The 17,826-nt window shown below is 40.3% G+C and overlaps 1 protein-coding gene across 1 annotated transcript in view; it reads right to left on the bottom strand.

The window, feature by feature from the left end:
* Positions 1-17,826, bottom strand: part of PRKN (parkin RBR E3 ubiquitin protein ligase) — a 1,299,642-nt gene that overhangs the window by 1,028,003 nt on the left and 253,813 nt on the right. Inside the window, exon 2 of the mRNA XM_077899327.1 lies at positions 8,277-8,440. Within this exon, the coding sequence (XP_077755453.1) occupies positions 8,277-8,440 (164 nt within the window). The remainder of the gene's footprint in view (positions 1-8,276; positions 8,441-17,826) is intronic.

Genomic DNA, 17,826 nt, shown 5'->3' on the forward strand with positions numbered 1-17,826 from the left:
ATTTATAAATGAAACTATTTCATCCCTAAATTCTTTCTATTACATAAATGTATAGTACCAATAAAAGAGGAACAATTTTTCTAAGTGAATGTTTTCTCTAACCGTCATAACCACAATGGTTACATAAGATGCTCATTTATTTCCTAAAACAATTATGCATGACTCTTGAATCAATTTGGAAAATACATATAGCTAGAATACACAATTGTTAAAAACTTTATTTTTGGGGATCCCTGGGTGGCTCCGCGGTTTAGCGCCTGCCTTTGGCCCAGGGCGTGATCCTGGAGTCCCGGGATCGAGTCCCACGTCAGGCTACCAGCATGGAGCTTGCTTCTCCCTCCTCCTGTGTCTCTGTCTCTCTGTCTCTCTCTCTCTCTCTCCCTCTCTCTCTCTCTCGCTCTCTCTCTATGTCTATCATAAATAAATAAATCTTTAAAAAAAACATGTTAAAAACTTTATTTTTGTTTCTCTTAATACTTGGTAAAGGTTTTAAAAATAAATACTAATTGTGGCCATTCAGATCTACAAGGTGCTAACGATTCTGTTCAAGAATTCAAAAAAGATGCCTTAATACTTCTATAAGTGTTACGTTTATTGGCCCTCCACTTTTGGTGTGAATTAGTCTTTAAATGTCTCTAAGAATCAGTTAAATTGTTTTCTAGTTTCTCACGTTGAAAAATCACTTACTAAGAAATACTATTCCATTAAAATAGATGCAAGCTTATGTATTTTCTATAGGAAGAGATAGTTTCTATTCCTCTGTGGAAGATGGAAGAACTTGTTGTTTTAATTAACCTTCATCTTAAGGTACTTATAGGTTCAATGTAGTTGTAAGAAATTTCTAGGTGTTTCTAGGTGTCCTCTTCCGAGTTTCCCAATAGTAACATCTTACAAAACCATACTACAACACAATTGTACTATCAACACTGGTACAGTAAAGAATGTCCATCATCACAAGGGTTTCTCTTGCTCTCCTGTTGTCCTTTCACTGCCAAACACTCTTCCTTCCTGCTCCCACCTCCCCAACCCCTGGTAACCACTCCTCTGTCTTCCATCTCTATAATTTTGTCATCTCAGGAATGTCATATAAATGGAATCGTTTATCATGTGACCTTTTGGGATTGGCTTTCTTTCATTCTGCATAATTCCCTTGAGATTTCATGCAAAACTTCCCTTGTGTGTATCAAGTTGGTTCTTTTTTGTTGTTGAGTATGATACAGATGTACCACAGTTTGTTTAATCACTTACCACTAAAGGACATGAGGGTTATTTCCAGTTTTTCATTAATGTGAATGAAGCTTCTATAAACATTTATGTCCTGGGCTTTGTGTGGCCACAGGTCTTCATTTTTCTTTAAAAAATAACCAAGTGTGACCACTGTGTTGCATGGTAAATGTATGTTTAGCTTTTTTAAGAAACTGTCATGCTCTTCTCCAGGACAACTGTACCATTTTCTGTTTCCACCAGGAATTTTTCCATATCCTCAGCAGCATTCAATGTCATCACCATTTTACAGTTTGGTCTTAGCTATTTTAGTGGTGGCTCTAGCTATTACTTTATGCAATGGTAACTTACCACACAAGTTACATTTTATAGCTTCAAGTGAAATATAGAAACCTTACTCCCTTTAAGTCACTTTACCTCCACTTATAATGTATTTGTCTTGAATATTTCCTCTACCTATATTTAGAACCACATCAGACATAGTTGCAAGTCTTTATAACCCTCAAGCATTATTTAGAAAACTCAAGAGGAGAAGGAAAGTCTGTGTTTTCACACATACTTTCACGTTTACTGTGTTCTTTCTTCCTTCCTAGCGTTCCAAAGTTCCTCCTTTTTTATTTCCTTTTGTCATAAAGAAATTCCTTGATTCATTCTTTCAGGGAAGTTTGATGACAACTTATCTTAGTTTCCCCCCCCCCATCTGAAAATATAATAATTTCTCCTTCAATTCTGAAAGATCTTCTCTCTGGGTATAGGTCTCCAGACTGACACTTCTTTTGTTTAGTTCTTGAAAAAATGTTCCACTTTCTTCCAGCCTTCATGGTTTCTGATGAGAAATCCACTGCCATTCAAATTGCTTTTCCATTTTGCATAGGATGTGCAGACATACCTCATTTTATTGTGTTTTGCTTTACTGCACTTCGCTGATACTGCAATATTTTTACAATTTGAAGGCTCGAAACTTCAGTGGAGGAAGTAGATGCAGATGAGGCAGAAACAGCAAGAGAACTGGAATTAGACACGGAACCTGTAGATGGGACTGGATGGTTGCAATCTGTAAATAAATATTTACAGATGAGGAGTTGCTTCTTATGGATGAGTGAAGAAAGTGGTTTCTTGGGATGGAATCTACCTGGTGAAGACGCATGGAGAATGTTAAAATGACAACAAAGAACTGACACTATGGGACACCTGGGTAGCTCAGCGGTTGAGCATCTGCCTTCAGCTCACAGCATGATCCTGAGTTCCGGGATCAAGTCCCATATCAAGCTCCCTGCACAGTTCTTCTGTGCCTGCTTCTCCCTCTGCCTATGTCTCTGCCTTTCTCTCTATGTCTCTCATAAATAAAATCTTAAAGACCCTCCACCAGCAAAAAGATTATGACCTGCTGAAAGCTCAGATAATGGTTTGCATTTTTAGCAATAAAGTATTTTTAATTGAGATATGTATATTGTTTTTTTTAAGATATAATCCTATTACACACTTAATAGACTACAGTATAGTAAAAACATAATTTTATATGCAGTAGGAAAGCAAAATATTCATTTGTCTTTATAGGTATACCTCCTTTATTGTGGCAGTCTGGGGGAGAACCCGCAACATCTCTGGGGTTTGTCTATACATTTTACCTAGCTACTTCCAGGAATTTTTTCCTTGTCTTTAGTTTTTAGAAGTTTACTTATGATATGTATACTGCTTTGACTATGTCAAATTTCTGGATTCTCTCGCTTTCCTGAATTTGGAGTTTTATGTTACTTGTGGAATTGCGGAAGTTTTCAACCATTACTCCTTTGAGCACTTTTAGCCTCCCCTTCTTTTATCCTCTCCTTCCAGGACTCTGATGATACAATTGTGAAATGATCTTTTATAGACTCACATATTTCTGTGACTTGCTCTTTTCTATCTTCCTCTTTCTCTTTCCTTCCTCTTTCTCTTTTCTTTCTTTCTTTTTCTTTCCTTCTTTCTTTATTCCTTTCCTTTCCTCCTTCCTTCATCTGTTTTCTCTGTTCAAATTGTACAACTTCTACTGTTCCATTTTCCAGTTCACTGACTTTTTCCTCTATCCCTTTCATTCTTCTGTTGAGCCCATCCAATGAGCATTTTATTATTGTATTTTTCAATTCTATAATTTCCATTTATTCTTATTTATATCTTTTTATTTTCTAAGAATTATTCTTTCATTTATTCCAAGCATGTTGGTACTTATTTATTGAGGTATTTTATCATGGCTGCTTAAAATGTCAGATAAATCTAACATCTCTGTCATCTCAATATTAGCATTCTTTTCATACAATTTGAGATCTTCCTGATTCTTGCTGGTTTTCCTTTGAAACCTGAATCTTATTTAAACCTTCTGCTTTAGCTGGCTTTTTCTGACCCTATTTCTGCAGGAAAGGGGAGTCACTACCTCATTATTGTCAATGGAAATAGTAGTCCAGACCTCCACTCAATTTCTGTTGAAATGAAGACTCCTCATTATTGCTGGGTGGGAGTGATGTTCTGGCACTGAACATGATCTCCATTGGCGCTGTGGTACCAGTGGCCCTGTAGGCACTTAGCAACAGTGAAAATACCAACTCACCTCTAGGGCTCTTGTGTTATTATGCCAGCAGGAAGAGAGAGGTGTAGTTTATTATTGTCAAGGGAGCAAGTGTGTAAGGCACTCATTATAGCCTCACAAGGAAGGTAATCTAGACTCTAGCTTTCATTACTATTGGTGGGGATTAAGGAGGGGCCGCAGTTCTTCTGTGCTGTTTAGCTGCAAAAGTATGGTTATTGTCTAAAAGTTTTCTATATTGCTAGGTTACTCTGTTCCTGGTATTTTGGATAGAAAGCAGGCTTTTTAGAGTACCTTTTTCTTGTTATTGTTGTTTATACATGCTGGCATTTCTAGGTTACCAATTTCATCATCTCCAAGTCTAGGATGTATCTGGTAAAAGGAAAACCTAAAACCCATACCTGTATTGTTTCTTCGGTCCTGAGGTCCCTAAAGAGTCTGCATTTTTCTTGTCACCTTTTAGAATCCTCATATGTCTGTATATGTTGTATGTAACATCCAGAGTTTTAGTTGTACTTAGGAGGAGGAATAGGTAAAAGTTTGTCTATTCCATTTTCACAGAAACAAAGCCTATGCCAGGTCATCTATTTTTTGACATTCATATTTTATCCATTTTTCTTTAATTACTTAAAGTTCTTAAAATCTTGCTAATAACAAGAAAGAATATATTAATGTATAAAGAAAATGATTACACTTTAACAGCTTTTCAAACACATCTGTAGACATATATTCTAGGAACTGAGAATTCCATGAGATTGTTTAAAATTTTGATAACAGGTTATCATCTTAGAAATGTCCTTTACCAGTTAAAAAGATAAAACACTTTCTTTTGATTTTAAAAATGTTCATAATAAGGGGTACCTGGGTGGCTCAATTGGTTAAACATTCAACTCTTGACTTTGGCTCAAGTCATGATCTCAGGGTTGTGAATCTCTGTCAAATATGTATCCCATTGTCATCCCTTAGCTCTTTATTGCAGATACATTCGTCATAATTCATTATGGAAAGTAGTCTTGTATTACTTAAGGTGATCTCTTAGATTTTGAAGTAGTCCCTAATAATAGTGATGACAATCATGATGATGAGGATGCTAATAATTGCTAACATTTATATAATGTTTACTATATATTATACTCTGTTCTTAGTGCTTTACATAAATTAACTAATTTAGTCTTCACAAAATTCCAGTGAGATAGGTACTAGTATTATTCCCACTTTATAGATGAGCAAACTGAAATACAGAGAGGCCGCATTCTCTTAAGTACATAAGATACATTTAAAAAAGTTGTTTTGCCTTAATTTGTAGTATTAAAACCAAGTAGTCCCTAAAGACTTAAGAGTTATGATATAAACACCCCATAGAGTATAATCCATGCACTTAGAAATGAAGATTACATAACATGGAAAAGCTTATGATACAACATTAAGTGAAAAATAATCAGAATACAAAATCATATTTCACTGCTTACAGCCATATAAAAGTCAGCCATCCACATCGTCAAGGGTTAGCCCATGTGGAACAAAATGCAGGACCCTTGGCTCCTCCAGGAACTCCCCTCCTCCTCTCCTTCCTCTCACTGACAAGCTGAGCCCCCTCATGACAGTCCCAGCTCATGATGAACCCAATAGCCTGGCTTTGACCAACCACAACCCTGGACTAGAGTCACCACTATAGCCATCAAGTCCAAAGGTTCTTTCCTTCTCATCAACTCCATCTTTTCATAGCACATGTACTTCTTTACCAGTAATTTACTTTTCTAAAATATCCTCAAAATCATCAGTTGGATGGATAATGCCTCCTTTACTGGCTTCTCCCCTCGCTGTCTAAGAGACCTACCTACTCAAGCTTCTGTCCTCTGTCCCTTTGGCAATCACAACTAATCCAATGGCTGTAATATTTACCTCTATGTAGCTAGTCCTCAAATATAAAGTGAGCTCCTAAGCAACACAGCTAGGTTCTCAAACGCCTGCTAGACAACTCCACATATATTTCCTTTGGCATCCACTTTTCATGCAGGTTAAGGTTCCTCATTCTTCCTACAACCAGACTGGATCTCCAGACTCCCATTTCTCTGCATGGCACCCTTTTTGCTCTAGCTCTTAATGCATGAAACCTCTGTAAAAATACAGCTCTAAACTCCCTTCCTGCCCAGTCTTCAACATCTCTTCTAGCTTCTAGAAGAACAGGGACTCATACTGTTCTGCAAGTACACTCCATGCTCATTCTCTAACCCTGGGATCTTACTCAAGTTTCAATTCATCCATGAAGTCTTGGTGACTTACACTCAGAAAGATGTGTTTTCTCTACCGTTAAAATCTTGTAATACTTAGTTTCAGCTTCTATATTATGGTTCTCCTGTTTGGCATTTTTATGTTGAACCACATGAAACTGCTAATAGTTTTATGCCATATGGTTTAACCTAATACTTCTGCTGCTTTTAGGGCCCCTAACTAGTCACCACAAAAGCAGGAAATGAGTTTGCCTTTCTTTATGAGCCCCCAGGAAGCCCAGAATATTGGAAGGATTTGTCAAAATGAAAAGAATCTGAATCAATATATATCTTATACATATGAGTAAGGGTTAGGCAGGGCTAGGTATGAGAGATGGGGGGCTATGTTATCCGGCTCACAAAAATCCCCCAAATGAGGAGGTATGAGAAAACCAGAGATGAGGGAACAAACCAGACCACTCTACCCTAGGTGTCAGAGGTAGGGTCTTGTTATAACAGCTACTTGTGACCAACAAAGAATTACCAGATCCTAAAGGTGTTATCACTAGTCCCTACTTGATGGTGTTATCAATAGAGGTGTTAAAAAGATTTAAGTTTCCTGGCTACTTTCAATAAAAGACCAACCCTAAAGGCCCTCAGTGGCCACCCTGTCAGGACCCCTCTCACTCTTACTGCTTTATTCACTCTCCTTTGTCCTGAGAGAGATTCATTCTTCCACTCTGAGAGATAAGAACCTTGCTCTCTGCTTCATGTATATGTTGGTAAAATGAATCATCTGTAGCAATTAGTCTAACCTATCAGCTTAATGGTAGAGGTGAAGAGTTTTAGAACCTGAAACTTCAAAACTCCTGGTAATATAAAATATTTTGGTTCAAGGAGCCGTTTTAAAATCATTTATTTGTGAAGGGAACATTCTTGGATTTAGAGGTTGGCAGGTACAGTAAAAAGCTTTTTAGTTGACTGGAATAAAAAAATAAAAAGCGAAACGCTTTTTTTAGCAGAGGCACTTCCCTTAAAAAAACAAACTGCCTAAAAGCAAAGCACAGCAGTTTGTGCACAGTAACATGTGCCTCCAGCCATCAGCAAAGACCACTGGGGCCAGAGCTCGATTTGCATTTCTATGGCTTCTTTTTGTAGGCGCACATTCTGAAAGCATTTCACCAAGAAGCTGTAAGCATCATCAGGAGAAGACACAATGATGGGATGTCTATACAGGAGAGGCACCAGGTAGCCAGACCCAGCAGCCCTCCCGCGCACAGCAGTGGGCCCCCAAGAAACATAGGTGCAATTAATCTGTGCTGGTTGAGAAAGGGGAAAGCTGTGTCTGATGGGTCCTTCAGCATCCCCTGACCATCCACAGAAGCCATCTGCTCTTTCATGCTTTCGCAAAGCATGACTTCAATCCAGTGAAACGGTATCTGCTGGTATCCCCATCAGATAACAGTGCTCCACGTCTAGGGGAGGGCGCTGCTCATCAGTTCACCTGCTCTCCCCCTCTTGCTACAGAAATCACCCTTGGGAATTAAACACCCAGGTGAGAGGACAGTAGGCTTCATAGGTACCAGAAGCAGCAAGAATGGTGTCAGGAGAGGACAGGCACTGCTTGCTTTCTGACATTTCAGTGGTCTATTCTAGGGATGGTTTTAGGGCAGCTCAGAGAAAATACGCACAAAGAGGGACTTTTGCTCTGTTCCTGTCTTCGTTGGCCGCTAGCATGGAAGCTGTGATTTTGATGGGGTTTTGATGGGGTGGGGAATCTCTCAATGCCTGTCCTAAAAGGGCCCTGAGCCCCGGACCTCCTGGAGCGAGCTGCAGCCGCAGCCTTCCGATTATCCTCCAGGGGTCACAATTGGGTTACAGATTCCTCGCAGTGCAGTGACTGAGCAGTCTGATTTGGAACAATTTATTCGAATCCTTCTTCATTAAGATTCAAGTGGAATAAGTAAGGTAGAAATTGAACAGACACAGAAATTGCGCCTTGCTGCTCCTGTAGTCAGTAAACATTTATTCACCAAGCCCAGCCCGTGTGTTCTCTCTCTCTCCCTCTCTAACCCACAGTTGTTCTTCCAATCCTTCCTGCTTGCTGTTTTAATGCATAATTAAGAAGGTCAGAATTAATGAAGCGGTGTGGAGTAAAGTTCAAGGAATCCCCAGGCACTATTTATTCTATTAGATCTCAGGCATGAATGTCAGCTTGGCAGAGGAAGAGGCATAAGCACTGGTGCTGGCTGCATCCCAGGAACCATCCACCGAGGGACACTCACCTGCACTGTCAAGTCATTCCTAAGCTCCTTCCCAGCGAAAATCACACGCAACTGGTCAACCGGGGCCCCCTGTCGCTTAGCAACCACCTCCTTGAGCTGGAAGATGCTGGTTTCAGAATCGACCTCCACTGGGAAACCATGGCTGGAGTTGAACCTGACGAACACTGACCAAGAGATTGGGAGAGAGGGGGGGAAGTGAGCATTACTCAAAGATCAGACGTGGCAACAGCAACATTTCTGTACCAAGTTACCTCTCACCTGCCCTTCAATGAACAGGGTACATTTCCTTTTACTTATAATATACTTCATGCAATGGAGCAACATTTGAAGAAAAACAGGTTCCCCATGGGATTTCCCTTTCATACATCAGTCAGTGACCTTCCCATGCAATCGCTTGCTCCCTTTGATGCCAGTCCTGGGAAACAAAGAGCCCACACAAAACACTTGCTAGACTGGAACTGTGAGGCTCCCATGAGTTTATGGAAGAGATTTGGCTCCGATGGCCGGTAGGAATGCGCACTCCCTCTACGGTGCACCACTTTACCAGCGTGGCAGGTGTCATGTTTGCCCTCACGATATAGCCATGGGAACCACTCAAGCTGTCTTACAGATGAGAGTGAAGACCCACCTGAGGCTGTGTTTATGAACCCTAGACACTGGGTGACCTCGCCAAAAAGCTCCGTGGGATCTTATGTGATACTTAGCTGCCCTTTCTTTTGAACCTACTGACACCCTCTTTCTTACTGGAGCCACTCCCGCCTCACAACCAAGGCTGGGACCTGCAGTCTCCGCATGCCTTCCCGGTACTGCCGATTGTCACTCTAACTTGTTGATGTTGCCTACGCATGTCCTTTACTGCCTGCATTTTCTGTCACTACTCTCAGGCGATCTTTTCCAGATTCATGCACTAGCCTCCCACCCCGAGTCTTGACATACTCTCTTTACTTCAAAATGTCCTGCACCATTCTACAGAGGAAGCCTTATCAATCCAGAGCTCTGACCATAGCATAGCACTTGAACCCTTTAAAGTGTCACCCTGTCTGCTGGGGAGAAAAATCCAAGGCCCCCTCATCTGACACAAACCTATATCCCAGCAGCTGTCAGCCCCCACATGTACACTGCTACATTGAGTGCTCCCAAAAAACTCTTGGCACATCCTTCTTCACCTCTGCCTGTTGAAAGCTCCGTTCACCACATGAACCTTTGCAAATGTCTCTCCTCTAAGAGGCCTCTGGCTATCAGCCTGGTCAAGACCAAGCCTACCTCAGAGGATTGACCACAACCTTCTTCCACCGTTTGCAGCATTCTCTCATGGAGGCTGCAGAGCACTGAGGTTACAAGGGCACCCTCCAGGGTGGGAAGGACCTCTGTGCCAGTTGCTGCAGGTCCCTTCCCAGCAGAGCAGATGGGGTATTACCCCTAATGCTTTAACTCCCAATTCCCTAATCACCACAATAAATAAATCACAGAGGGTGTTTTGTGATGTTTTAAGTAATATTTATACTGTTTATAACTGTCACATAATTACTGTCAAAAATAATGAATGTTGGTGTATGTCTTACATGTTTTTGGTATATATTTCTTCTTCTTTAAAAGATTACAAACTCCTTAAGGCCAGCCATTAGAGCTTATTTTCTACAGCATCTCCTTTAAATGTATTATTATCACTTATAATACACATATAATCACTTATAACTGACAACTGTCAGTTCAAGTATGAAATGGCCCACCTAATAATTATAATAAACTAATAATTACAACGCCCATAATAATCGAATACTTACTATGTGTCAGAAGATGCATATTACTTACATATGCTATTTTTAAGCTTTCCAATGGCCTGGTAAGGTCAGTATTATTATCCTTACCTAATAGAATAGTAAATTGAGTCCTAGAGAATTGTAATCACTTTTCTAAGGACATCGGCTGCTTTGTAATGGAATCGCAACTCAAATTCAGTTCAATCAAACTCTGAACTCCATTCCATCTCTACCATAACAGGCTGCCTAAAATATTCTCAGAAGAAAAGTCTACATTCCTTTTCCTTACGATAAAAAAGACAAACAACAACAGCAAAGAGCTTTATAACATCATTCAGATATTCCCTATATAGGTTACCAGTAGAAAATGGGATTAGTAATAAAAGCTCCGATAAAGAGTTAAGAGCAAAGAATAGTGACCAATGGGCATAGGACACAATAAAATAAAAATGACACCAAAATGAGAGGAGGTGCCACAGATGACATGGCAAGAGCACAAACCTGACATATTTTACCCAGCAGAGAAAAATATTCAGAAAAGGTGTATGGACTGGAAGTGACAGAAGTGCTCCAAATTAAAAAAAAAAAAAAATGATGAAAAAAAATTACAGAGGAAAAGGTGCTTTTGATAAACTTTTAAGTAGATGTCATATGACACCACTGAAGTAGAGGAGGAGAAATAAACATGTATTGGAAGCCCTTGAGGTCTATTCACAGCATCTTCAGATCAGAGACCATAAGGCAACCAATTCATCAGCTAAGATAGGAGACGAGTAAGGAGCAATAAGGGACAAAAGGTATGGTCCCAGTTCTACACATGATTTTCTAGTAGTGTGAACAGATTTGTTTTAAAAGCAGAATGCCATAGAGAAGAATATAGCTGGGGACCATATAAAAGTTACTAAAACTAAAAAAAGGAATAAAAATTCTAGGATATCCTGAGTTGATTTTTTTTTCAAAGATTTATTTATTCATGAGAGACACACAGAGAGAGGCAGAGACACAGGCAGAGGGAGAGGCAGGCTCCTCACAGAGAGCCCAATATGGGACTTGATCCCAAGACCCTGGGGTCATGACCTGAGCCAAAGGCAGATGCTCAACCGTTGAGCCACCCAGGTGTCCCTGAGTTGGTGATTTTTCACTGAGGGTTCCAATTATGGGGATTCTACCTTAAGAACAAGAATTATAAAAACAAACAAGCAAAACTAAAGAGGAAAAAACCTGCAAAAACATACTAAGTAATTCTGTACCATAACTCAAATCATTAGTATCTAAAGGCCTCTTCCATTTATATAATAGAAAAATTAAAGTCTTTAAACTTAAGTTCAATTTGGATAATCATGTCAATACTTTATAAATAAATATTTTTGAGCAGCAGTCCAGATACACAGTATGGATTTACAATAGAAAAACTTACCAAATGCATAGCAGGTATTAGGCAAACTAAAATATTGTCATGGATAAGAACAAACATTTTAAAGTGACCTGATAAATAATCAAGTGCCATTATGTGGAAAATGACTAGTGCTTACTGGCCATAGTATATTTTGTGGTGGGTCTCTACGTCTTCTGGCACATGTGAGAAATGTGTCATGTCCCATTTGTTCTGGTCCTGTAACTACAAAATTCCCCGAAAAAGGATCAAATGAATGTTCATCTCCCTCCTAATCCTTTCCCTCTACTATCTCTCGAAAAGTCACAGGAAGTAGAACATTTTTAAAGCCAGAAAAAGAGGAATTGGAAACCCGGTTGTGCCACTTATTAATTTTATGACTTAGGACAAATTACCTGGTCACCTTTTCTTAGCTTCCTTATCTGCTGAATGGAGATAATGTGTGCAATCTTAAATGGTCCATTACAAAGATTTGTTGTGATTGTGGATGTATCAGGAAATTCTGAGAAGAGTCATTTGCAACATTTTTTGTACACAGGGCAAGGTTGTACTCTAAAATCAGTTCCCTAATTTTAGTCACCTAGAGGAGGTAGTGCTAATTAAAGTGTATCCATTCTTTATATTGTACCTAAGATAGATTAAATGGGATATGGGTGAATGTTAACTAAAAGCCTATTTTTCTGGTTTCTGCTTTTCTTCGCGATGGGCAGAAAACTCCCAGAAACTGAGAAACCATGATAAAGAATTTAGCTTGTCTTCTTTCCTGAGATTTAATTATAAATTAAAAGTTGGGAATGCACTGTTTTAGTAATACCTATAATAGCATCAAAAATAAACATTATACCAATTAACATTATCAATAATGTTAATAATCAATAATAAATACCATAATGCACTGCTAAGAAAAAGATGAGATATAGCCACACTCATTTTGATGCCATCCCTAACCATGCTCAGAAGATCCAGAGGATAAGAAAGTACTTGAGAATAAAAGTGTTTCTCTCAAGGCTATTCTATTTGCCTGGCCTGACTGGGGTAAAAATGCTTGAGTTAGAACTACAGTTTCTTACCATTCATCATTCCTATCTTATGTCCAAAGATGATGGTCCTTATAGGGTCCTGAACACCTTGAAAGCAGCCATTCTACCTCCTGCACTGAGAGCAGTCATGCAATTCAGGCAGAATGAGCCACTCTCTCCCTCAAGTCCAGAGTAGACTCTTATTAACCAGCACAACCTCATCCTCCTTGTCACAGTGACTGGCTCAAGGATGAGCAGAAACCAGTCAGTGCCTGGTTCTCCCTGAGTCACAGGGATTGATTTCCTGGAGATCTTAGAAGGGGTGATCTAAGGTGGACAAATCAAAGAGTAGTCCAGCTTTGTCAAAGGCTTGGCTTTAACTGTCATGGAATATCATGTGAGGCCCATACATTTCTGCTGAGAGAATCAAATAAAAACAGAGTCCAAGATAAACCATTGTCTCAAGTGGGCTCAATGCATTTGGGGTAAAGCAATTCTTCTTTGAGATAGAATGTCCTAAGCTCTGCAGGATGTTTAGCTCCAGGTGCATTCTGGTAAGTACTAGGAGCACCCTTTGGCAATTGTGGTGACCAAGAAGTACCCCTACTTATCTCTAAATATCCCTTGGTGAGGTAGTTCTTTTTTACCTTTGATAACTTGCACTAAGTCTAGAATCTCCTATCATAAACAGACATTATCCTCACATTCCCCTCCAGGCATGGTGCCACTTCTCTGCACAGAAACCCCTATTGTGAATTTCTTATAGTCCTGCTCTCCACTGATTTACTTTACATTCTTTTGTGAACCCATTCTTGAAGCCTACTGCTGGTAAAGCAGTAGCCTCCATAGTTCTAATTCAATGGTTCCATTCCTATTCTTCTCATAATTGACCATTCAGAGATACTCAGTGGACTCTTGTTCTTACAATGCATTTTTTCTCCTGGTATCTGCTATTTTTTTAATCCTGGTATCCCCCTACAACACAGGACATGCTTTCTTAGCTTCATCTACTGGGTTCCCTTCCTGTGTCGGACCTGCTGATTTTAGAGTGCCCAGGGGTCTACTTAGATTCCCTTCTTTTGTATGAGTGTTCTCCCTGGGTTGTATTAGCCAAGCTGCATGCAACATAACTCATGTGCAATTCAATATATTTCCATAGGAAATGTTCGCTCAATGTGATTTTTACTTTATATTCTTCTTTTAAAATTCAACCGTCTCACAATCTTCTATGCCAGCCCATCCCCAGAATGATGTGAGTCCATGGAGTTATCTACCTCTTAGGACCAATTCCTATTCCTCATGCTCTAGAGCTACGTAAAGTTTCATGTGGAGTTTAAACCACATGCAGATATAACAAGTACGACAACTGCAGCATAAAGAATGGGAGAATGGATGTGGACCTATTAGGTTGTAAGCTTTCTACACTTTGGGAGGTGATGTAATATCAACAATAAACAGAGTAAAAATCTAAGAGTGTATGCTATAATTCTTGGAGTAAAAATCAAAGTGACGGCTCCGCGGAGGAGGCTGCGCGGCCCCGGGAGCAGCTCGAAGGGGCTCGGGCGGCAGCTCCGCAGAGGGGGCTGCGCGGTTCCAGGAGCAGCTCGGAGGGGCTCGGGCGGCGGCTCCGCGGAAGGGGCTGCGCGGCCCGGGAGCGCGAATCCAACAGCGCAGGCTCCGGAGCACAGGGCGCCGGGACACAGCCCAGGATCCGGCCTCCCCCGGGACAGGCAGAGGCCGGGAGGGCCCAGGACAGCAAGGACGCTCCTGCCCCAGCTGAGCACATCAGCGGCCCCGCCCGGAGCCTCCAGGCCCTGCAGACGGAGTTCCTGGAGCTGAATCCAGGTTTCCAGAGCTGCCCCGCCACTGGCTGCTCCTCCTGCGGCCTCACGGGGTAAACAACCCCCACTGAGCCCTGCACCAGGCAGGGGCACAGCAGCTCCCCCAACTGCTAACACCTGAAAATCAGCACAACAGGCCCCTCCCCCAGAACACCAGCTAGACTGACAACTTCCAGGAGAAGCCAAGGGACTTAAAGAACACAGAATCAGAAGATACTCCCCCGTGGTTTTTTTTCTTTCTTTCTTTTTTTTTTTTTTGTTTTGCTTTTTGATTTGTTTCCTTCCCCCACCCCCTTTTTTTCTCCTTTCTTTTTCTTTCTCTTTTTCTTTTTTTTTCTTTTTTCTTCCCTTTTTTTTCTCTTTCTCTTTTCTTTCCTTCTTTCTCTCCTCTCTTTTTCTCCTTTTCCCAATACAACTTGCTTTTGGCCACTCTGCACTGAGCAAAATGACTAGAAGGAAAACCTCACATCAAAAGAAAGAATCAAAACAGTCCTCTCTCCCACAGAGTTACAAAATCTGGATTACAATTCAATGTCAGAAAGCCAATTCAGAAGCACTATTATACAGCTACTGGTGGCTCTAGAAAAAAGTTTAAAGGACTCAAGAGACTTCATGACTGCAGAATTTAGAGCTAATCAGGCAGAAATTAAAAATCAATTGAATGAGATGCAATCCAAACTAGAAGTCCTAACGACGAGGGTTAACGAGGTGGAAGAACGAGTGAGTGACATAGAAGACAAGTTGATAGCAAAGAGGGAAACTGAGGAAAAAAGAGACAAACAATTAAAAGACCATGAAGATAGATTAAGGGAAATAAACGACAGCCTGAGAAAGAAAAACCTACGTTTAATTGGGGTTCCCGAGGGCGCCGAAAGGGACAGAGGGCCAGAATATGTATTTGAACAAATTCTAGCTGAAAACTTTCCTAATCTGGGAAGGGAAACAGGCATTCAGATCCAGGAAATAGAGAGATCCCCCCTAAAATCAATAAAAACCGTTCAACACCTCGACATTTAATAGTGAAGCTTGCAAATTCCAAAGATAAAGAGAAGATCCTTAAAGCAGCAAGAGACAAGAAATCCCTGACTTTTATGGGGAGGAGTATTAGGGTAACAGCAGACCTCTCCACAGAGACCTGGCAGGCCAGAAAGGGCTGGCAGGATATATTCAGGGTCCTAAATGAGAAGAACATGCAACCAAGAATACTTTATCCAGCAAGGCTCTCATTCAAAATGGAAGGAGAGATAAAGAGCTTCCAAGACAGGCAGCAACTAAAAGAATATGTGACCTCCAAACCAGCTCTGCAAGAAATTTTAAGGGGGCCTCTTAAAATTCCCCTTTAAGAAGAAGTTCAGTGGAACAGTCCACAAAAACAAAGACTGAATAGATATCATGATGACACTAAACTCATATCTCTCAATAGTAACTCTGAATGTGAACGGGCTTAATGACCCCATCAAAAGGCGCAGGGTTTCAGACTGGATAAAAAAGCAGGACCCATCTATTTGCTGTCTACAAGAGACTCATTTTAGACAGAAGGACACCTACAGCCTGAAAATAAAAGGTTGGAGAACCATTTACCATTCGAATGGTCCTCAAAAGAAAGCAGGGGTAGCCATCCTTATATCAGATAAACTAAAATTTACCCCAAAGACTGTAGTGAGAGATGAAGAGGGACACTATATCATACTTAAAGGATCTATTCAACAAGAGGACTTAACAATCCTCAATATATATGCCCCGAATGTGGGAGCTGCCAAATATATCAATCAATTATTAACCAAAGTGAAGAAATACTTAGATAATAATACACTTATACTTGGTGACTTCAATCTAGCTCTTTCTATACTCGATAGGTCTTCTAAGCACAACATCTCCAAAGAAACGAGAGCTTTAAATGATACACTGGACCAGATGGATTTCACAGATATCTACAGAACTTTACATCCAAACTCAACTGAATACACATTCTTCTCAAGCGCACATGGAACTTTCTCCAGAATAGACCACATATTGGGTCACAAATCGGGTCTGAACCGATACCAAAAGATTGGGATTGTCCCCTGCATATTCTCAGACCATAATGCCTTGAAATTAGAACTAAATCACAACAAGAAGTTTGGAAGGACCTCAAACACGTGGAGGTTAAGGACCATCCTGCTAAAAGATAAAAGGGTCAACCAGGAAATTAAGGAAGAATTAAAAAGATTCATGGAAACTAATGAGAATGAAGATACAACCATTCAAAATCTTTGGGATGCAGCAAAAGCAGTCCTAAGGGGGAAATACATCGTAATACAAGCATCCATTCAAAAACTGGAAAGAACTCAAATACAAAAGCTAACCTTACACATAAAGGAGCTAGAGAAAAAACAGCAAATAGATCCTACACCCAAGAGAAGAAGGGAGTCAATAAAGATTCGAGCAGAACTCAACGAAATCGAGACCAGAAGAACTGTGGAACAGATCAACAGAACCAGGAGTTGGTTCTTTGAAAGAATTAATAAGATAGATAAACCATTAGCCAGCCTTATTAAAAAGAAGAGAGAGAAGACTCAAATTAATAAAATCATGAATGAGAAAGGAGAGATCACTACCAACACCAAGGAAATACAAACGATTTTAAAAACATATTATGAACAGCTATATGCCAATAAATTAGGCAATCTAGAAGAAATGGACGCATTCCTAGAAAGCCACAAACTACCAAAACTGGAACAGGAAGAAATAGAAAACCTGAACAGGCCAATAACCAGGGAGGAAATTGAAGCAGTCATCAAAAACCTCCCAAGACACAAGAGTCCAGGGCCAGATGGCTTCCCAGGGGAATTTTATCAAACGTTTAAAGAAGAAACCATACCTATTCTCCTAAAGCTGTTTGGAAAGATAGAAAGAGATGGAGTACTTCCAAATTCGTTCTATGAGGCCAGCATCACCTTAATTCCAAAACCAGACAAAGACCCCACCAAAAAGGAGAATTACAGACCAATATCCCTGATGAACATGGATGCAAAAATTCTCAACAAGATACTGGCCAATAGGATCCAACAGTACATTAAGAAAATTATTCACCATGACCAAGTAGGATTTATCCCTGGGACACAAGGCTGGTTCAACACCCGTAAAACAATCAATGTGATTCATCATATCAGCAAGAGAAAAACCAAGAACCATATGATCCTCTCATTGGATGCAGAGAAAGCATTTGACAAAATACAGCATCCATTCCTGATCAAAACTCTTCAGAGTGTAGGGATAGAGGGAACATTCCTCGACATCTTAAAAGCCATCTATGAAAAGCCCACAGCAAATATCATTCTCAATGGGGAAGCACTGGGAGCCTTTCTCCTAAGATCAGGAACAAGACAGGGATGTCCACTCTCACCACTGCTGTTCAACATAGTACTGGAAGTCCTAGCCTCAGCAATCAGACAACAAAAAGACATTAAAGGCATTCAAATTGGCAAAGAAGAAGTCAAACTCTCCCTCTTCGCCGATGACATGATACTCTACATAGAAAACCCAAAAGTCTCCACC

This window comes from Canis aureus, chromosome 1, assembly GCF_053574225.1.
Source record: "Canis aureus isolate CA01 chromosome 1, VMU_Caureus_v.1.0, whole genome shotgun sequence".
NCBI classification, from domain to species: domain Eukaryota; kingdom Metazoa; phylum Chordata; class Mammalia; order Carnivora; family Canidae; genus Canis; species Canis aureus.